We start from the raw sequence: 23,623 nt of genomic DNA on the forward strand, positions 1-23,623 counted from the left end.
TTTCTTTTTGTCAAGTTTAAAATTACAAGCAAATTATAAAGATTATTACAGTTTTTAAATAACTTTTGTTTTTTTAATTTTATAATTGGTTTAAATAAATGACTTATTTTTGTAAAACATTAAATACTAATCGTATATTTTATTTATAATTATTTTTATTTAGTTTTAAGGTTTATTGTATTTATAATATTTTTAGTTTATTTAAGTGCATTGCTATTGATTATCCTTTTTGTTTTTTTTTGCATTTACTATTGCTTTTTTAAATAGGTTTTATTAAATTTGACTTAATTTTTATAATAAAAAATAGCTTAAAAATATAACTTAATTTAACAAAAAATATATGTATTTGGGGTTTTTACTATGTACAGTTTATTTTAAAGAGATACAACAGCTGTTTTTTTAAGGATTTTTATATTTTTATTTAAATTAAAAAAAATATTTAGCAAACCTACTCTAAGTGAAATCCACAGTTTTTTTTTATGTTTTCTGTTTTTAATTTAATACAATTTTAGCCATTTTCTTGTAAGATTTTAGTTTTTTTTTTTGTATTTACACTTTTGTTTTTATCACATGTGATTTAAGTTTTCTTTTGAGAAGTTTTTTACGACTTTAACATCCCGCTGCATGCGATGCTTCGGCCCAAGGCTGTAAACCATGTAATGCTGCCAAAGGCGCTCCATTGACTGTTTGTGTCGTTAGGGGCGCTGATGGTGGTGGAGCAAAACCTTTACTTATGGCCTCAGCTTGTAGTGACAACATCAAACGATTCGCTGCTTGACGTTCGGCTTCACGTTCTTCGGCAGTTTGGCGTCTGCAATTAGAGGAAAGGGAAAAAGAGGGATTAGTTATTATATAAATATAATGTTAGGAAATTAATAAATATATATTTTAAAACCATAAATAATAATCTGTATATGCAGGTCCATGTATCTACTTTTAAAAAAGTCATTGAAGAATTAAAAACACATTTAATTTTTCCTTACACTTTGTAAATATGTACATTAAAAAAATTTTATAAAATCCTATTGGACATTTCATACTTATAAATTCTCATTCCACTTTTCCCTGCTTTAAAAGTAATTTTCATTTTAAACTTTAGAATGACTCACAGATTGAGTGAGGGTTTTTTTAATCTATTCAACTTAAAATAAATGATGATTATTTCTAAGATATTTCAAACTAAAATTGTTGTGGTTAAATCAGCAAAATCCTTTGTGGCTTTTTAGCCAACAAAATCATTTTAATTACCATCTTAGGCAATTTAATGTCATAAAATAAACAAAATGAACTTTCTAGAGGTCTTAATAGAAATTTTGGTTTTTATCTTAAATGGAGAAGCATCTGTTTTCTAAACATTTTGCAGTAAGAAATTTATTATTAAAATGGTTTCTTAGATTTTTCTTACGGGTGTTGGGAAGATATTTTTAAGTTAAGTTATGTTGTAATAATGTTTTAAATTTAAATTTATTACCAAATAAACATTAAAAGCCATAAGCAGTCAAAGACAGACAGTTTGAAGGCGAAGGTAAAAAGGTGCACATTTGTAGTGAGAGTTAGTACTTGACTTCAGATTTTAAAATAAAGGATCAAGTTGAAAACTGTCCCTTTAGTTCGTTAGTTACTTAGTTAGTTAGTTTTTTAGTAAGTTAATTAGTTGCCTTCGGTAGGTTAGTGATTAGTGTTCTAGTCTGTTAGACCGGAGGTGGTGGGTTCGAATCCAACCTCAGGCACTGGTTAAGGAGTGCACAACGGGCCCGATAGAGGCCTAGGTGCATTTCTTCGGATTTGATGTATATATGCACATCCTCCTTTCGAAGTAACTAACTAACTAGCTAGTTAGTTAGTTAGTTACATTTGTAAAATTATTTTCTGTTAGACATGTGCGATTCCAGTATTTATCAGCGGCTATGTTTAAGCCAGCGAAAGCTTTAGAGCCGATAGAAGTCGCGGCGTCGCGGCTTGTAAAATATACACGGCGGCCAGCCACCGCCAATTTAAGAAATCTCGGCTTGTATCTCCGGCCTGATGTGCGCTGCTTTACTAGACTCTGGTAAGAATCAAACTCAGTCTCATAAATTTTTTAAAGTTTAAATTTTTCTCAACTTATAAATATTTTTTATTGCCTTTATAACTTTATTTATTCTTTAATTCTTTTTCATATCTTTCTTTAATATTATTGAACTGTTTGTTTTTTCCAAACATTTATTTATATATTCTGATCTTTACAACCGCTTTTTCTAAGGCTTTTTGTTTTTCGTTATGGTTTGGAAGTTGTTACCCACACGCAATAATTCATGTTGTACAACTTTGATTAATAAAGAAAAAAAATAAAGTAACGTTCATTCATATTGTATTGTAAATACATAATTGTATAAAAATACTCGTAAAAGAAACAATTTTAAAGCAAATTGAAATGTCTATAGATTGAGGCAACAATTGTATTAATCCTTTCAATACTTGTATCGGTTTGAAATATATTTTAATTTATTTTTAAATTGAGAAGATAAAACGATATGACTCATGCTTTAAAACTTACTCATAATAAAGTTTTTAAAACATACGTAAGTTTCTTTAAATTAAATATTATATATTTAGCCTCTTTTTGAAATGTGTATTTTTTAATGTGTTTATAGTTTAATAGTTTTCTTAAAACAATTTGAATATTTTATGAAGATACTATCATCATTTATTTTAAATAAAAGTTACAAACTAATTCTTATAACTTACATAACTTCGTTTTATTAATTATCCTTTCAACAACTTTAGTTTTCACTTTATTCATACACTCATATTCTTTCAAGGATAATGATAATTAAATCCTTTTGAAATTGATATTTATTCACATACCTACATATGAGCATACATAATTAAATAAGTATTTTTCCCTGATAAACCAAACTCATATAAAATCATCGTTCATAAATGAATATATAATTAATAAATATTTAGGGCTGGAAAATATTATACATTTTAACGAGAAAACTTGTTGACGACACTAAGAATGAAAACTAAAACTATTCCGATAAATAACATATTACATACATACTTACAAGTAATATCATACAAATAAGTTTCCTTAATTTAAAATAAGAAAAGTTTAATATTAAAATGATTTTACTTTAACAAAAAATTTGTATCTTAAAGTTTATCTCTCGCCCCAATAAACCTAAAATTTTTTATTATTATGATACATTCAATATGGCCTCAACTACCCTCGGTGTTTATAAGGTTTATTATTATCCTCCCCCATTTTTTGATGTATATATATTTTTGGAAGGATGGAAATATAAATGATGACTCTATTTACTTTGGTATTTACAGACAAACGTTTAAATAATTATTATTATTGCGCAAACTCCTGTTTTTTTCAAGTTTTTCTTGTTATATTTGAGGGTTTATTTAGTTTGTTGAAAATATTCTTGAAGTTTTTGTTTTTAAGTACTTTGCTTGTATTTAAAATATAATAATTAATATTAAATTATTTACGAGAACATTAGGGAAATTATCTTAAGATAATAAACAATAAAGAGAATTTGAATAAATAAAGTGAATTTATAGGCTTTAATTTTAAAGAGCAATGCCAAATATTCAATATTTTAAATCTTTATAAAAGTTTAGAATTTCGGTTAATACTCCTTTGATTAGATTTATGTAATTAGTTCGAGGTTGTCCATCTATCTATCTATCTATCTATCTATCTATCTATCTATCTATCTATCTATCTATCTATCTATCTATCTATCTATCTATCTATCTATCTATCTATCTATCTATCTATCTATCTATCTATCTATCTATCTATCTATCTATCTATCTATCTATCTATCTATCTTTCTATCTATCTACCTATCTATTTATCTATAAAATAGCTTAAATAGTTCATTGTTAATAGACTTCAAATTTATTTCACATATAAATCTAAAACATTTTCTTTATTTTAATTTTGATTTATGGAAAAACTATATGTGGTTTAAAGTTTCTCACATCTAACTTCCCAAAAGTAAAATAATAATAAAATCATTTTTCTCTGCTGCATAAACAAAACAAATTTTTCAAAAACTCATTTATAATGGTTGCCAAAAACAAAAATAACAACAACAATAGCAATAACGAAAACTTTACCAATTTAACCATAAACTTGTATAAATTTTTAATTAGAAATTTATTTCAAAATTTTCAACACCACACATCCTTGTACTCAAATAATACTACACCAACACATATGTATCTTCTTTCAAATATTAGAGTTAAATTTACAATTAACTTTGCTCCTTTTTCTTGCCAAGAAGATAAATTATAATGGCAAGATTTTTCAGGTGGTAAATTAATTTGTGTATCTAGTATGTATGTATGTATGTTAGTTAATATCCAGTAAAATATATGTTTTGACTAATTAAATTGTTTCCGTTTTTTTTCCTTATTTTCTCCTTGTGGCTTTAGTCAAGTTAAAGAAGATTTATTTTCTTTTAAGAGGAAGCTTAAGGCAAAGCAGTGGAAAAGCAATAACAATAATATTTAATTATATTAAATGTTGTTGTTATATTAAAGAATAAAATAACATTTGTATATATACATACGTTCAAGTATAAACTTGACATATAACAGATCTAAAGCTGTCAAATTGTAAGACATTAACATTTGTAATCACAATAAAGGGAAAAAGCTGCATTAAAATGTTTTCTGCCTTTTTTTCGAAACTGATTTTAAGGGTAGTAAAATGTAAATGTTTACTATGTTATGCTTGAAATCTTAACTTACTTTTAGTTTAACAATGAAACATGTCATTAAATTATTGATTTAAATGTCTGCTATTTTGTGATATTTTTCTTTTTTATATTTCATTTAAATTAAATATGTATTGTTTTCAATTTTAATCGCGTGTTAAACTTTAACATTGTTTTAATTTACTTTTACAGAGACATTGATTACAAGTTCTTTTATTATAATTAAATTAAATAAAAACGTTTTTATATAAAATGCATAACTTTTCTAAAGAAATAGTAAATGTTTGACAAAATAAAGTAAAATATCGGAAGGAAAGGGGGGTGTAATGAAAAACTACATATTTATATATCTTATTATAAAAAGAAAATAATTACGCCATTTTACTAAATTGAAAAATTTGTCAATTGTATATTAAAAACAATGTCAACAGAAAAACATATGCTATTATTTATTTTCCAGCAAAAAAAAAACTGAAATAAAAATTAATAAAACAACCCTCATTAGTGCTAATGAAACGTAATAAACATAATGGGGGGTGAACGGATATAATGAATTTACACACAAAAGGTTTCCATTTTATTTCTTTTATATTTAACAACTTTTTTCCAATGAATTTAAATAATAAATAACAAAGTATATATAAAAAAATAAAAAAAAACAAACAAAATGGCAGTGGATTAACTAAGACCTCCATCCAACACACATAAAAACAATATTAGAAAACTAGACGATATAAATCTAAATAATAATCGTTTTAATAATTTGGGCTTAATTGAGTTGTTGCTTATCGAAATAGATTCTAATGACAAATGGTCATTCCATTTGCTCGTTTACAAGGGAAATTTATACAAAAAAAGTTAAATGATTTAAAACATGCATTTTAGACATTTAGAAATAGAATTTTAGTTTTTTCTATTTATAAGCATGTAAAATTAATGAATGATCATTAACTAACTACTTATGTATGTATGTATGTAAATATACATATATGAATATTTGTTTTGTAATTAAACATTTCAAATATTTTAACTGATATTGTCAACATGATAGAGGAACTTATTACCAGTCAGCAGCAATTGAATCATTATTTAATCGTTTTTTTTTCGTAATGTATATACATTCATTTATTTATAAACAAATTTTAAACCAAAAATTAACAATTTATGGTTTAATGATAATTAGTTGGTTTTTCCATTGAACATTGATTTACTCTTGCTAAATCTAAAACTATTAAAATTATATTTAATTTATTAAATATGTTTAATGAAAGTAAAATACTATTTAATTGCTAAATAATATCAAAAATCTATGTAATCATGTCTTCTTCCCCCGTCATATTCAAATGATAAAATAAATGATATTATGCCATTTCGTGCAGTTCACAAATTATTTTTTATACAAATTTTTCCTTTAACTCCAAATTAAATACTTGTTTTCAAAAGTTATTTTGTCTAATTTATTTATTTATAGGTTTATTTAATCAGTTGTATAATTTCTGGTATTTAAGCGTGTAAATTTTAAATTTAAATTTTCAATTAGTTTATGAACGTTAGTTGTTGCTGTATTTAAATGAGTTTTGATATGTTTTTAATTATTATTGTTGTTAACAAATCAAATGTTTTTGATTAATTTTCGAAAGTGCTTAATAAAAATTAATGGGCCATATTAAATTTTAGAGGTTATTAATGTCATCTCTATAGTTCAGGAAATATTGTACTAATTTTCGAACTTAATAGTTCCAAAATAGTTCCAGACTTTTTTTTTCATGCCTAATTGAGTTCAGTTCTACTTCAGTTCTAGTTCAGTTCTAGTTCTAGTTCAGTTCTAGTTCAGTTCTAGTTCAGTTCTAGTTCAGTTCTAGTTCAGTTCTAGTTCAGTTCTAGTTCAGTTTTAGTTCAGTTCTAGTTCAGTTCTAGTTCAGTTCTAGTTCAGATCTAGTTCAGTTCTAGTTCAGTTCTAGTTCAGTTCTAGTTCAGTTCTAGTTCAGTTCTAGTTCAGTTCTAGTTCAGTTCTAGTACAGTTCTATCGCAGGTTTGGTTGCTGTTTTAATAATCACTTAAATTTCCTACATTTTTATTATGAAATGTTTCATTTTTAAAACTCACCTCCATTTCGTTCTTCTATTCTGGAACCACGTTTTCACCTGAGCATCAGTCATTTTTAAACCTCTCGCCAAAGCTGCTCTCTCCGCAGATGCCAAATATTTTTGCTTGTGAAATCTTTTCTCCAATTCGGCCACCTGTATACGTGTGAATGAAGTCCTGGGCTTTTTCCTCTTTGGTGGTGTACGATTCTGGTAGGGATGGCCTATGCGACGGGCAATGGGAAACGCAGCTGTAAAGAAACAAATAAAAAACCACACATAAGACAAATTATTTCATAAATACAACTTAATAAATAAGTGTCCACCAAATAAAAAAAGTGATCCTTTAATTGTTTTCTAAAAAAAGGTAAAAACAATTAACGTAACTATAAATTTTCCCAGATAACAAGCAATTTCCGATATTTACTTCCGCACAACAAACAGCCAGAGTCCCGCCGCTACCTGCAGAGCGTGAACAAGTGTTTGAATAAGGGACATTAAGGAGGTTTTTTCCAATAGAAAACGAAACTATTTAAGTGGTTACTACTCCAACAAACATTGATATGGATAAACACATATTGACTTAATTACTACTTTACTTATTATAACGTAGCGTTTTTGGGCCATTAGCTGCTGAGAAGGAAGGAGTGAATGAATGACTCTTACCTGCTGTGAAATCAATTAGACGTTTAACTAACCTACAAACGTTAGGGCGCGAATGCTAGTAAATAATATTTAACCATTTAAAATGGTCTACTATTTCCTAATTGTTATTGTTTGTTTTGTGTGTAGGCCGACATAGGCAATAAGTAGAAAAATGTCCTGCTTAAAATGCCACTTTCAAAGTGTTTAATTTATGTTGTTGTTGTTACTATTACTGTTCCTGTTCTTGAGCATTAACGCACGCGACAATTTTCGTTGTCGCGCAATGTTGTTTTGAAACCTTAAGTTGAGTCATTTGTTTGTGACATAAAAAAATACGACAACAACATTTAAGAAAGAATGATGAATGGAATGAGTGAGTGACTGGCTGGCCGGTCAGTCGTTTGTCTGACTGACCCAGACTTTTGTTGTCGCAGAACATGTTAATGCACCGAACAGTTTACAGAACAGGCGTGCAACCATTGATGGCTTTCTGGCTTGTTGGTTAGATGAACGGACTAAAAGGCAGACAGACAGGCCAACCTTTTAAAATTCTTTAAGATCGTAGTGTTTTTGTTATATTTCATGACGTCGTCGTCATCATGATCATTATTGTCGTTGTTGTATACGTTTGGCTTTTATTAGGTGCGATAAGAAACGCGTAGAGACATTTTTTGTAAAATAAAAATATTCAGCTAGAGTTGCCAGCATTAAATCATTTTCCAATTGGTCGTTTTCAATATTTTTAATAAACACTAATTACTTTGTAACGGTGCTAGCAATTTCAAATTTTCAATTTAATAGACAAACCTCTTAAACTTTTTTGACTCAAATCAGTTGCATATATTAACATTATCAATAGAAACTTAAAAAATACTTTGGCAACTCTTCTTCTTATAGCCTCGATTCATGTTTTAAAATTGTTTTTTATATGTATTTGTTTTCACAAATTAGCCACTTTTATTAAAGAGTTTTCAAAAACGACATTTACAAAATGTTTTACAATTAATAAAATATTAAATTCTTTATTATAACGCTAAGGCCGAATAAAAAACGATTTAACTTCTACCACTACTTCCCCTGCATATCTTATTCTCATTCATATTGTTTGTAGCATTATCTTTAGTGGGTTTTGTTTTCTTAGTTTTTTGTTCGAATATTGTATTTGTGTCCTCTTGTAGTGTTTTGTCGCCAGCTTATCTTAATAGCTCCGTCGAAGTACAATAATTGGCGCCTCCGCGGAAATTGTATGGATTGGTTGTATATGGCAACCAATTTTTCTTCATGAACGAATACTTTACGTAGCTGTTGGTGTTTGTGTTTTTGGTCAAAATTATTTTTTTCAAGTTTTTTGAAGCAATTTTTTTTTTGTTGGGAGTTTGTTTTATAGCAACAGTCTGAATGTAGTTGCTTAAACGATACATTGACATCGTACAATTAATTATGAAAGCGTTGTAAATATAAAAAGTGAATGCAGGTTTTGATAGTGTTAATGAATATTTGTTTTATTTTATTAAAAACTCTTTTGTTTTCAAAAAACTTTTTAAACTAAAGTTAAAAGAAAATATACATACTATCACAACTTCCTTAAGGCACAATTAAATTGTAAAAGTTAGAGTTCAGTTCTAGTTAAGCTCTAGTTTAGTATTAGTTCAGTTCTTATTCAGTTCTAGTTCAGTTCTAGTTCAGTTCTAGTTCAGTTCTAGTTCAGTTCTAGTTCAGTTCTAGTTCAGTTCTGATTCAGTTCTAGTTCAGTTCTAGTTCAGTTCTAGTTCAGTTCTAGTTCAGTTCTAGTTCAGTTCTAGTTCAGTTTTAGTTCAGTTTTAGTTCAGTTTTAGTTCAGTTTTAGTTCAATTTTAGTTCAGTTTTAGTTCAATTCTAGTTCAATTCTAGTTCAGTTCTATTACAGTTCTAGTTCAGTTCCAGTTCAGTTCTAGTTCAGTTATAATTCATTTCTAATTTTAAATTCAGTTTTAGTTTTGTTTTGTTTCTATTTATTTAATTTTTTCGAGTGTATTCAAATTGAACATAAATATTTATATCCATTGCGTGCAGTTCTTCTTAATTCTAACCCTTTTAAAGTGTTAAACTGACAAATCATGTTGTTTATTAAGGTTTTCTTCGAATTTTAGCGAAAATGTTTATTAAAAATTCAACAACATAAAGACATAAAAATCAATATTGATGTTATTTACAAAACGTTTTTTAAAGATATTTTTTTCTCATCTTAGATGTCGGTAATATCAGTTTCAATAAAAAGCCATTTTAAGCCATAAATATAAACAACAAACCCATCAAATCATGCCAACATGATGCTCCAATTGTAACTGTAAAAGGGTTTACAGATATCCATTTAAGTAGGTATATCATACATATCTAAACATATAACAACCACACATGATTATTTTATAGGGACTTTAAAAGGGGGGATTTAAATAAAAATTTAAATTTGAGTAAAAATATATAGCATGTATGCAAAAATACATTTTCTTGTTTCTGGTTTTATTTATTTTTAAAACAAAAATATGGAGGGTTGGTTTTACTTATGACTTTGTGTTTCCTGTTAAACTGAAAGTTTTTCCTTTTTTTCTTTATATACAGTTATTTTTCTAAAATATTCCAAAGGGATGTTTTACGATTGTTTTAAGAAAAGTTGAATGTTTTAAAACAAAAATAAACGTTTTGTGTTAGAAGTGAGTGTGTGTGTATGTGTGGCTATAAACCATAAGCCAAGTAACCGTAATGGCAAAAGCTTTTAACATGAATTATAAATATGCATGTTTATGCCAAGAAATATTATTTTTTTTAGCAAGCTACAAAAATACATTTACAAACAGGAACATGTATAGGTTTTTTTATAGATGATGTATTTAAGGTTAAGAAATTCATATACTTACATATACATACATAAAAAAGTTATAAATTTGCCGGAAATATGTATCAAGATTTTGCAGGAAATATTTCAAATCAAAAATATATATTTATTTGATTGAAAAATTAAGAATTTTGTTTATTGTTTTTGGTTATTTGTTTAATTTATTCGTTAGATTTGAGAAATAAAATAAAAGTATTTTTTAATATTTTATTTTTTTACATAATATACAGATTAAGGAGGCCTTTACTGTTCCTGCAAAGATCTACATCAGCTATAATCCAGTTCTAGTTCATTTCTAATTCAGGAATCATAATCAACAGTATAGAGATTTCAAGAAAACAAATCCACTTCAATAAAAATTTAAATATAAAATTTTAATATTTAAATGAAAATTTTAGTGCTTTTTCTAATTTGAAATTTGTTTGGTTTTTCTTCTCTTTCATGACCATTGTAAACTTTCTACATTTTCTTCATTTAAAAGATCACTTTACTAAAGTAGTTTAAAAATTTACATTTAATTATGTTAATGTGACAGAGACGTTAAAATGTCGACGTAGTGCAACGCATCTGTAGCAAAAATGAAAGAAAGATAAATTAGATAGATGATGATGGCATTCTTTAACGTTTTATTTCATATAACATCTCCAGTATTTTCCTTTCATTATTTTTTGTTTCCACTAAATAGCATCTGTACATTGAAAATCACGTGCAACGTGTGCCACAAACATTAACAGCACCAGCACTCAGTCAATATGTATGGAAAAAATCGTATAAAATAAAGTACAAAAAATGCCAAAGAATATAAATGAACGTTGTTGTTCTTTTAAATGCGTATGTTGCTACTGTATTTCTGCAGCAGAAGCGCAAGTACTTGAAGAAGGCAGACAGACTATGGCAGTAAATTCCAAACTAACACCACATACATCAATGCGAAAGAAAGTCAGACCAGGCACAATGCGTTTTATAGGCCAAAACCAACAAAAGAAAAAAACAAGAAGGCACAAAAAAGCGTATAACGAAAACATTAAAGACAAGCCACAATGATTGCCACATAGCACGCACTCAATAAAATTGAAAAAATAAATAAAAAAAAAGAAAAATAAAACAACAATTACCTCACAAATAAACCCTTGGCATGGAATTGCAGCAGCTATAAGCAACAAGCAAAGCATACGACCAATTTCATCTTGTCTTTTATAGAAAATGTTAAACTTATTAAAATTGTTGCAGTAACTAAAACTGCCTCCTCAGCCACACTTGCTCCTTCACAATTTACTGTTTAAGTTGTTGGCTAATAAGTATGATCAGAGAAGTCTTTTAAGGTAACAAGCATATCGGCATGTCATACGCTTGCTTAAAGCTAACAAAAGAAAAGCAACTAATACCCAACTGATTGTCTGGTTGCTTTGGTAGCAAGTACCTACAGGGAAGCTGTGACGATACTCTTTTGTAGAGTACTTTTACTAAAGTATCCTTTTTAAGGTTTATGTATTGTGTGTTATACTTGTTTGTATTTGTATTTTTATAAATCCTTTAGCTCATTGAGTAAAGTAGGAAAACATGTTTGCTTTCAGTGTACAATCTCACCTTTATTTAAGCCTGATATTTTAAACCGCCCAGAAGTTTTACATGTTTCTGTGGTTGTTACTGTTTTGCTTTTCCTTTGGTTTGTTTATGAGTTTTTATATAAACAAAATTTGCATAATGTTGCTGATCGTTTAAAAGTGCACTTGTTTAAAAATCATGAGACTAAGACAGTGGTATGTTTAGGGTGAAATTGAAGGGTTTATATATTAAAGCAATAACACATGTATCATCCACATTCCAAGGAGGAATGTTAAGTTCAGTTTTAGTCGAGTTCAGTTGCTATTCTGATCTATTTCTGCTCGAGTTTAGTCTAACTCAGTTCTAGTTCAGTTCTAGTTCAATTCTAGTTCAGTTCTAGTTCAGTTCTAGTTCAGTTCTAGTTCAGTTCTAGTTCAGTTCTAGTTCAGTTCTAGTTCAGTTCTAGTTCAGTTCTAGTTCAGTTCTAGTTCAGTTCTAGTTCAGCTCTAGTTCAGTTCTAGTTCAGTTCTAGTTCAGTTCTAGTTCAGTTCTAGTTCAGTTCTAGTTCAATTCTAGTTCAGCTTTCATTTAACTAAAACAAATGATATTTCTTTTAAAGTTTTTTCCCCATTAATGTATTCTAAACCACTGTACATTACCAAAATATGTTTCAATAACAGCAATCACCAAACTGTTTTTCAATTTCCAGGCATTTCATTCGTTTATTCATTAGTTAAATGATAATTTGTTGTAGAATAAACTTCAATTGTATCAATATTAAAATGACAATGTTCGATATAAATCCTCAAAGTGACCTCCATGATGCTAAAGATAAAACAATGTTTTTTAATTTAATCACACACACACATAGAGCGCACATTTTAAGCTCTACTTTAATGCTTCAATAAACATTTGTATTGATTTGAATAAAAAGAACAAAAGCTTCCTTTCAAAAGTGAGTATCAACAAACATTTGCCGCTTTAACCGATTTGACATAAAGTGTCGGCTTGATGATCACGCACACACACACTGTCAGTCCTCTGTTGTGGCATCCTTAAGATAGACCTAATTTGCATACAACAGCCTTTAAATCAAGCTTAATTTCGATACAGTGTTGTTTTGTTTTAGCAACTATTTTAATGATGTGATTAACATGACTTTTTAATTTCAACCTGTATACCGAATTAATTACCATTTGGGAGGTCGGTTTTTAATAACAATTTAAATACAAATTTTGAAATCGAAATGACGTTAGGTTTTTGCTGTCGTGACTGGGCGAAAGATTTATCTTGCTCATCAGCAGCAACATCAAAGTCATTTCAAATACAAATTAAATTTTCAAAAAACAAAAGGAGTCAAATTCACCACATTTCAATATTGAGCTTTTATTGACGTCACACAAAATAAATGTCAAATGTATTAATGGTTTTTATTAAATAAATTTTTTCTACCATGTTTTTGCTTTGATTGTTGGTCATTAAAGGGTTAAGAAGGCATTATCACTTTAATGTTATTTCTTTTCTTATTGTTATGTGTGAGTGTATTCCTTGACTGGATTTTGTACCTTTATTAAGGTTGTATTTCAGTATTTTTTTATTGTGCGTGTTGATAAGCTGGCGCCTTTGGCTTTTTTTTTCTACGTTACCTTTTCAGCTTCCATAAACTATATTGACTCTTTGTCGAAAATGATTTATGAGCATTTTTTTCGTTATGCTTTCAGTAATAAACTTATGTAGGTGGTCATGTTGGAGTTAGTTACTTATTGTTGAAGTGGTAGCTTTTAAAAGACAATTATAATATTCTTTCTGTTTCTGTTTTCCTAAATGATAAACGGAAGTTGTTGGAGATTGTTTGGAGTTTTATTGACGACAAGATTGAAAGTATTAATTTTTCAGAATTTTATATGTTTTTTTAAAACGAGTAACTAATTATCATTCTTAATTAGGTTTTTAATATGAAAAATAACAGTTAAAGTTTAACACTTAATTTTTAAGCTTTTTGATAAATTTTTCTGGCACTAGAAAGTTTTTAGAAAACATTTACAGCATTTTAATTAAGCTTTATGTCTACTAAAGTCAAACACTTCATTTTAAGAATATTTTTGAACTAAAGTTTTTTAAAAGCTTTTAGAAGTCAAATAAAGTTTAACATTTCATTTTCAGGCTATATGCTCAAGTTCCATTTAAGTTAATTAACTTAGAAATTTCTATAGAAATTAAAAGTTTTTAGATAAGTTTTTGAACAAAATTTTAATTGAAACTAGTTTCAATTAAAGTTTTTTTGGCTAACAAAGTTTAACATTTTTAAAAAGCTATTTCTAAACTTTCATGATAGTTTCTTTATTTCTCTAAATATAGATCATAAAAAGAAACTTTCATTAAGGTTGAATTTTGATTATATACTAAAGTTGGGAAAATTTACTGCATGTAGAAAAAATCGCTCCAAAGTAAGTATGACTCTAAAAGCTTTTCGTTATTAAAGCTTTTACAGAACTTGTAAGTATAAAATATCATTCAATTAACTTTCAGAATGATGAAATCTTTTGAAGTTCTCTCATGATATTATTTTAAAGTTTTACCCCCTTTTTTAAAATTACGTAAAATTTTAGGAAAAAAATTTATATTAAAATGGATTTGAATTTTAAATTATAAAAAATTTCCATTTGGATATAAAAATATTTTTGCTTAAAACATTTACCACTGACTAACAAATTCCTTTCCATTCCCCATATAAAGATGTGTTAACATAATTATGCCCGTTTTATTGAATTTAACTTTCAATAAACTTCATGTTTTTAATCAACTTGACTCTCAACTTCCGTTGCTGCAAAAGACATCAATAAAAAAGCTTGCAATTTTATGCTTTTTTGCTCAAATAAAAACTGAATATTCTTTCAATAAACTCTGCTATTTTAAGACACAAAAAAAGTTCAAATAATTTTATGAGCATTTAAAAAAATTTACTTTGCAACTTGTTAAAAAAATTTCTTATATAACTTTGATATAATAAAAACAAACAAAAAGAAATCGCTATAATGGCACCCCACTGTGCGAATAAGTGCTGTTTGTCCAAAAACATCAACACACATTAGTAGCTCATTAACCATATTTATGTTTAATGTCTTATTCATTTAATTTAATAATGAAAGAAAGAAAAAAGAAGCTCATGCTTAACTCACCTGCCAGTCTATCCTTAACGGCTTGATGCGCCAGCGCAGCATGATGTAAAGGCGGTAAGGCCCATGTTAATGGTGTCCGTTGTGGTGGTACTCTCAAGACATGACCTGCTGCAGCAGCTGCCGCTGAGGGATACAAATGTGGATATGTGTAAAGTGCAGTAGCACCACCGTATGTTGATGAGGCTAAACTTGTGGCTAATTTATAGGCGGCCAAATCATGTTCATTTTGTAAATCCTGTTCACTCAATTTATTACTATTGCTATTATTGTTGTTATTATTATTGTTGTTGTTGTTATGCTCAAAGGGTTTTGAAAGCAGGCGCGATATACTAAAAGGCAGATTTTCACTAGACGAGGAACGGGTTTGTTCTGACTGTGTTTCACTGGAAATAAGTGAAAAGATAAATATAATTAGAATAATGTAAAATAAACAGACTTTATGTTAACACTTTCAATTGTTAGTTATCTTATTAGGTTATTAAGCATATTTTGCAAATAATTCTTTAAATAAAGGGGGAATGCTGCAAGTGTTGCAAATGTACCTTTTAAAACAGTTGACTGACAGAATTTATTAAGCATTTTCCCTCAAATATCTAATAGATATAATTTAACTTGACTTGTTTATCCATTTGTTTGCTGGGTTATTTTTATCATTGACGCAATAGCTCTTCAATTGTAAAAAAAGCAAAAACAAATCGTGTTATTTTTTTACATTTATAACGAATATGAATTAAGTCTAGAGCTGCTATTAAAAGTAGTTTTATTTAATAAAACTATAAATCAAAAAAAGCTTTTAAAAATTTAGTTTCAAAGTAAAAACGTGACCAAAAAAAAAAAAAAGAAACTTAAATCAATACTTGTTTCATATTATTCTTCACAAATAAATATTGCGTGTTCTTTTCCCTTGAATCTCATGAAAAACAAAAATAATTTATTAGCATTTTTTCAACATTTAATACAAAAACAAACAAAAATTAATGAGTTTTACAAGAACTGTCACAGATAAAAATTAAATTCATATAAAAATTTGTTTTCATTTTGTATTGATCATGAATGCATGTTTAAAAATGTATGTTTGACACACAAAAAACATGTTAAAAGAAATAAAAGACAACAACAAAAAGTTATTAATTAAGTTTGTTTTTAAATCAAGAAAAAATTGTAAACAAATGGCAAAAAAAATTGCAATACTGATGCTAAAATATACACACATTCATATGTACATGTTTGTTCAAATGTGTGTTGAGTTGTTTACAAACAAATTGATTTTTCTTTATTTTGTTTGCTCAGAGAGAATTAGAGCTTTGCTGCAGTAAAGCATATCAGCCATGTTAACCCACGCAACTCTTGTATACCAGAGATAATGGTGTATAAATGTATGTTTGTTTGTATAAATGTTTACATAATAATAATGGCAGCTTTAAGTTCTTAAATAGTAAATGCAAATAAAAAAGAAAATCTTGAAAACAACAACAACTCCAAAAACCATATACAGTTGATTGATCATGATTACTTAATACAGTAGCCAAACAGCAACAATTTATAAAGATTTATGTTTGAAATGAAATTGAGACATTTGCGTGACCATTGATGGATTAAATCTGTTTTTATTTTATTTTTCATTTTCGTTAGTGTTTTATTTATTTATGAATTAAATGCTATTTGCTTATTGCTGAAGGTTATAATGAATGAATAATATACTATTAACTAGGTTTATGTATGTTGTGTTATACACTACTATATTTTCAATTAGCTGATGGAGTAAGATTAGTTAAAAATAAAGTAAATGAATATCGGAGGGAAAATAAATGTTGAAATGAAAACTCGATTAAAAGCTATAAAAATAATTTAATTTATTATCTTCTTCCTTAGTAAAATTAACTAACAAATAAACAAACTCTCTAAATATGTCAAAGAAAAAAACACAAAAAACGTAACATTGTTAATAGTTATAACAAGTCATAAAATTAGCTTTAGGTGGGTAATAAAATTTGAAAGTTTATCTTGTATTATACATAGCAGGAATGGAAAATGTCATAGTATTTAAATTTATAGAAGAAATTTTCTATGAAAACTAGCTTTTAAACTCTTCTTAAATTTTTATGAATATGATCATAAATATTTAGAACAATATTACTGCACTTGCGATGTTCTCGTAAGGAAGCATTTTTAAGTTTCTTGTGTTTTTTATTTGGACCTCATAAAGCCATACGATGTGGGATGCAGGTCCCCTAAAGTAAGATGTTTCGTTAAGCAATCCAGTGGGTATTTCGGCCGATTGATGTGCAGGACATTCTCTACTGACTCTTAAAATAAAAATAGTTTCTGAACTCTTTCAAGTATACGGGACACTGGAGTCCCAAGATTTGTTTTACATTTTTCTCGATTTAGAGCGTTATTTGTTCACAGTTTGAAAAAAAGGAAACAGCTTCTACACAGTGGGAAAAAATATACACGCCTGGTATCAAATTAACACCAAGGTGTTAATAACTTTTCAATAACATCCGTTGTCAGAGTTTATACATGCGTATGACAACACTTTGTTGTCAGACAATGCATATTTTATACACATCCGTTGTCTAAACGTGGTAGGCTTACTATTGACAACAATCCGTTGTATATATGTATAAACTTTGATAACAGATGTCATTAAAAATTTTAAAACACTTTGGTGCCAATGTAGACCAGGTATATAATCTTTAAGCAGATTCTGACTAATGAATTATTAATTAATAAGTACTTTTATGTAACCAGACTGTCATTGAAAACAATTTACAACTTATTAGCAAGTTTTTGCTTGGTATGTATTTAATAAAAATAAAATTTGAAAATTTGTTCAAATTATCGATAAAAATTTTTATAAATAAAAAATATTAAAAATATATATTTTCAGTATAGTTTTAATTTAATAAATACCCTAAAGCAAAAAAGATATTTTGAAATTTTAATATTACTCTACTTCCCAACCCTGTTTACAACTCACTCTAATAACTTAAACATTTTACTGCAATTTCATTCATACAATCTTTTGAACACAGCTACACACAAACACAGCAATTAAAATGTTAATTTAACAATGATTTTAACAGTTTTTCTAAGATAACAACACACAAACAAAAACATGCACACACTCACACACATACAAACCAATTGATAGTTTTCAGTCAATCTGATTTTTTACGAGATCATCACAATCAATTAACTAGATCTTTTAAACATCTTTTTAATAGTTTTCTCTATTCATTCATAGTTTATTCTTTCAAAAAAAGAAAAAGATATCTAATCTTTTTTTGGGGGGGTTTAAAAAAAAAACTAATAATTTTATAAATTTTATTGATCGTTAGTAAAAACGTTTGATTTTATTTTAATTTATTTTTAAGTTGTAGGTTTTATTTATTTTTTGTTAAAAATTTTGAAATCATAAAAAACATCAATTTGCCATTAGAAAACGTTTGATTTTGACATATTCAGTACATCTACATTTGTTTAAGATTTTATTGTTTTATTTTTCCATACTTGTATTTTATGGTTTTTTAATAAAAAACATTTTTTGTATTAATTTTTTTCATTTATTTATATTTACATATAATATTTATTTATTCATATTGTTTGAAATGTTAAAACATTGTTTTTGTTGTCCGTCTTTCTTGTCTTAAGTGTCAATCGTATTAATTATATTGCAGTTTTAAAGCTTGTTTTTAATTTAATGTCTTGTTTTTTTTTGCTGTTGTTGTTGCTTATTTTCTAATATTTATTAAAAATCATAAGTTTATAAACATTTAATACAAGTTAAGACATTTTAATAAAAATCAAATTAAATAGAAAAAAATAATAATAATGTGATTTGAAAAACAATGTTGTTAATGTTATTGATTATGTACATGTAGGAGTGTTGCCAACTTGTGTGTTGTGTTAAGTTTTATTAAGGGTGTTCATTTAGTTAGGCAAATATATTAAAAAATGTTAAATAATGTTTTTTAACTTAAGTGTTTGTAAAAAGCTTAGTTTTTATACATGTGTAAATAGATTCCACTAATAGCATTCAATTCTACGTACTCCGATTTTTATACCCTACGCCACTTTAGTGGGGAGGTTATATTGGGTTTGAGCTGATGTTTGTAACATACAAAAATATTCGTCCTATACCTTAAAGTATACCAATAGGCTTAGAATAATTTTCTTAGTCGATTAAGCTATGTCCGTCCGTCTGACTGGTTGGCTATCTGTCCATGTAAACCTTGTTCCCAAGGTACAGGCCGCAATTTTCAACATAATTAGATGAAATTTGGCACTCACGCTTCTTTTGGCCCAAGCGTATTGAAAATGGTTAAAATCGGTCCGTTATTTCGACTAGCCCCATACAGGGCCTTTGGGCACTACCGATTTTTTATGATCGGGCTTCATTTGACCCTAGCCACCATACAAACTCCCCTTCTGAAAATGACTTGAAGGTCAAAACTCACTAAAATTAATAAAACTTTTAAATTTGACATACATAACTTTGAAGTAGACTTTACTTCCTCTGCCAACATTTATAGGAATAAGGCCATATTTTAACCTACTCCTCTTTGAGCCCTATTGTAAAAAAAGTAATAATATTCCGGAATAAAGTTAATAAACAAATCAAATGCTTTATTTTTTTATATAATCCCCATTTTTAACATACTGGCTGGTGTAGGGTATCATATGGTCGACTATGCCTGACTATACATTTATACTTGTTATAATCAGTTCTTTTATGTCTTATGTTCAAAGGACTTACAATTTCAAACGAATATTTAAAATATTGCAACCGCGGATCCAGCCCTAACTTTTAAGGTGGGAAATTTTGCTTGATGTATGTATGATGCTAATATTGGTATCAAATGGAAGTTGGGAATCTGTACATTCTATCTATTTTATTTACTTGACTCAGAGAAAAAAACGGTAAAGAAATTAAATTTAATTTCGACACAAAAACTTTTAACTAACTTTTTTGTGACAAAGTTTTTCCTGATAAATTGAAAGAAATCATATTATTTTGAAGCAGAGGTTGCTTCATTTGAACTTTCTTATTTAAATTTCGAATTCCATCTTTTGAAATCGTATGTCCTTTAAATTTTACAGTCCTTTTACAGGATCACAAGAGCTGATTATGAAAAACTGAGTACACAGAATTAATAGTAATGGTCCACAGTTTCCTGTGCACATAAATTTTTTCATGTGTTAAAATGACTGTTGCACGGTGTTGTATTATTTAAATTTCTAAATTCTTCTAGTTTTTCGATTATTTAAACTTCTGTCTTGTTCTAGTATAAGTCTATTCTAAAATAATAATGCATCCTAATTTAGATAACAATTTTCTAATCTCTATTTATTCTAGAAGAAGGGACTATAAAGATACACATAAATAACTATTACTTTCAGTCAGACGGATTACACATAAAAGCTTTCATTGGGAATGATCCATGATTGGCAAATACTGTGACTAAGGATAGATAGTGGTGACAATTTACAATTGACATTCGATAATATATTTGCACTGTTCGGAAGCTACAGGATCTTTTAGTAGCATAGGACCTTTTTGAGGAAAAGAAGTAGAAACTTTATAATAAGTTAATTTGTAGTTGTAGTTCTAATAATTAATGTGAATGAGACCAGTTCAAACACAAAATCATGTATACAAAGTTGTCAGATCTTAGAATGTTAACAGAAAGAATAATGTACAAAAAATGTCTAACAACCTTGTGTGAGAGAACTTATAATTTTTGTTTTGTTAGAAAAAACATTTTTATTGTAAAACATTTAAATTGATTGTTTGCCAGATGTGCGAATTTTATGCAATTTTCATTATCAATACATTGCCATCATTAGCAATTAGTCAGATCTTACATGTTAACAGAATAGTGGTCAGAAAATGTCTAACAACAACTTACAATTACAATTGTAAACCTACAATTTTTTTTTTTGTTAGAAAAAATGATTGTCAATATGTTTGTTGTAAAACATTTTTAACAATCGTGTAAACAAATTAATTATGATTGATTGTCTGACAACTTTTTGTCAGATCTGCAAATTTTATGCACCTAACAATGAAACCATTGTCAAAAATGTGCTTTCTATGCAGCCTAAATAATACCTTGCAACTTTCGCTATGTACAACAATCTGACAACAGTGTGGACTGATAATTTTTCATGGCAGATAAATGTTATTGTATGAAAAATGTCTGTCAGGGTTTCTTACAATTATGGCAATTATTTAATGCTAACAATTTGTCATACCTAGAGACAGTTTTTATATCTTAGAAATAAGATATAAAAACTGTCTCTAGGTTGGTTAGAAATATTGGATTTCTCATTAAAAGCGATGCAATTTGTTTCTGATTTTATTATCTAATCGGAATGATATTGGCTTCATAATTCTTTCCAAGTTTAAAACATACAGTCGATGTGATTTATTCAAGGAGAGATAGATGTACGTTTTAAGAACGTTTAGAAATTATAAAATTTAAAAAAAATGTTGAACACCAACATCGTACGTAAAATTTCTGTTTTTTTCGGAAGATTTATGTGCTTAAGTCATGGACAATAAGCATCCGGCCCTTGCCTTCCGTGACAAACATTCTCATTATAGTTCCATTTTTCTTAAATTCCAGTTCTAACAAAGGCTCTTTTCGAAATGTTTAGAAAAGCGCATTAGTTTACACGTGAATTAATGATTTATATTTGTATATGCATGTGTATAGTAAGCGGTAAGAATATTGAGTTCCGTCGGCCAAACTTTTTTGAACTAGAATCGAAGTAGTTCACATTTTTAAAGTATGTACCTATGTACTATGTAAAAAAGCCGACGGAAACTTAAATTCATTCCATTATCATATATTATAAAAAGATATCCTCTTTTTATACAGAACCGAAATTTGATTTACTCCAGGAGTATTGGAATACTTCTAGTATGTATTAAAAACTTTTAAACTTACCTTAGGGGAGCTTCAGATTCATCATAACAACTACCGCCATCCATATCGATATCTGAACCCGTGCCACATGATAAGCGGGAATCAGAATCAACGTCGACATGAATCTCTTGATCCTCAATGTCATCGCGATCATCTTCTTCATGTGAGGATGACATACTGGAGCTGTAGGGAGCCAACTTGTACAATTTAAGCAAAAACTTTTTTAATAAAACAAAATATTATTTTAAAAAATTTAAAATGTTTTTTAACTTTATTATTTAATTTCTTTAATTTGTTATAAAATTTATATTTTTATAAAAAATATTAAAATTTTATTAGTAGGTCAATTTGTTGTTCTTTTATTGCTTTTTATTATTTTTTTTTGTTTCAAAATTAATTCATATTTTTAAGTTGTTGTTAATTAATTTTAATTATGCACTTTTATTTTTAACTTATTTAAATAAGCCGACGCTTTATTGTTTTACAAAATCTTTAATATCCAAATTTTATTTTTTTAATGTATATCCGTATAACTTTTTAAATATCAATCCGTTTAATTTAAATAGATTTTTGACGGTTTATATTTGTGTTTTTATTATATTTGTTACTTTTCTGATTTGGGGGCAAATAGAAGAAAAACCGTTTAACATTTAAGCGCTTTAACGAACTCGACAAATTGAGGTGTTAACGCCAACTGAATGTTCAACTTCCCCGTTGCAAAACATTAACCGACCGACCGTATACAGTTTTAAACCACACACCACCACTATACTGCCACAACCAGCAGCAGCAACTACCAAATTGTATACTAATACCACTGCAACAACTACACAAAAAAAAACGCACAACTACTTCCATCCATTTACTTACAAATCAACATTTATGTGAATCTTGTCTTGTTAGCAAAGCTAATGATGTTTAAATATTATTGTTGTTGTTGTTTTTGGTATTTATCGTCTTGTTTAACTACCACCACCATCGTTGTAGTTTAAAAAAGGCCAAAAAAACACCAACAATCGTCGTCATCATCATTCACAAATACCGGCAGCTCTTTAGCTTGTTAGACCAGTTTAACTGCTTCCTTCCTTGGTTTAAAAGTATTGTTGTAGCTATTGTTGTTGTTGCGCTGTGAGTGCAGTTGAGTTAAAACATAACCTACGGTAATAATGGCACTTGTTTTATGTTACAATAGCAATTGTCTTATTACTCTATATGAAAACTCCGCCTTCAATTTTAAACACCAGAGAGAATGTTTGGTCTCTTATATGATCAAGAGTAAAAAACAGGTTTTTTTCTATTTAAACTTGGCATCACTTTTCATTGTTAAAGGGGTGTTTCTTATTTGCTATTGGTTGTACGCAGGCGTGTAAATTTGTTTGTTGTTATTTAAAAGTTGTTTTTGTTTAACAAGCTAATGACCTGTATGTGTATGGCTTTTTATTTTAATAAGGGGTAGTGGTTTTTGTTATAGTTGTTGTTATTGTTGTTGGCGTTTATTTTTAAATACTTCTTATTGAGTGTTGTTTGTTTGTTGCCTCTGTTTATTTGGTTATTGTGTATTCGGGGAAAACGTTGTTTATTTAATGGAGTTTGGGAATCTTATTTTATAAAACAAAAAATAAGGACAAAATACAGT

At 27.9% G+C, this 23,623-nt stretch overlaps 1 protein-coding gene across 1 annotated transcript; it reads right to left on the reverse strand.

The window, feature by feature from the left end:
* Positions 1 to 230: 230 nt before the first annotated feature.
* LOC111690902 (T-cell leukemia homeobox protein 3) lies at positions 231 to 22,315 on the reverse strand. The gene is made up of 4 exons (XM_046949467.1): positions 22,009 to 22,315; positions 15,050 to 15,432; positions 6,831 to 7,059; positions 231 to 811 (listed from the first exon to the last, which is right to left on the reverse strand). Exons 1-4 carry the CDS (start codon positions 22,161 to 22,163, stop codon positions 610 to 612), a joined length of 969 nt encoding a protein of 322 aa, XP_046805423.1. The 5' UTR covers positions 22,164 to 22,315; the 3' UTR covers positions 231 to 609.
* Positions 22,316 to 23,623: the final 1,308 nt, after the last annotated feature.

Source organism: Lucilia cuprina, chromosome 4, assembly GCF_022045245.1.
Source record: "Lucilia cuprina isolate Lc7/37 chromosome 4, ASM2204524v1, whole genome shotgun sequence".
Lineage (NCBI taxonomy): Eukaryota > Metazoa > Arthropoda > Insecta > Diptera > Calliphoridae > Lucilia > Lucilia cuprina.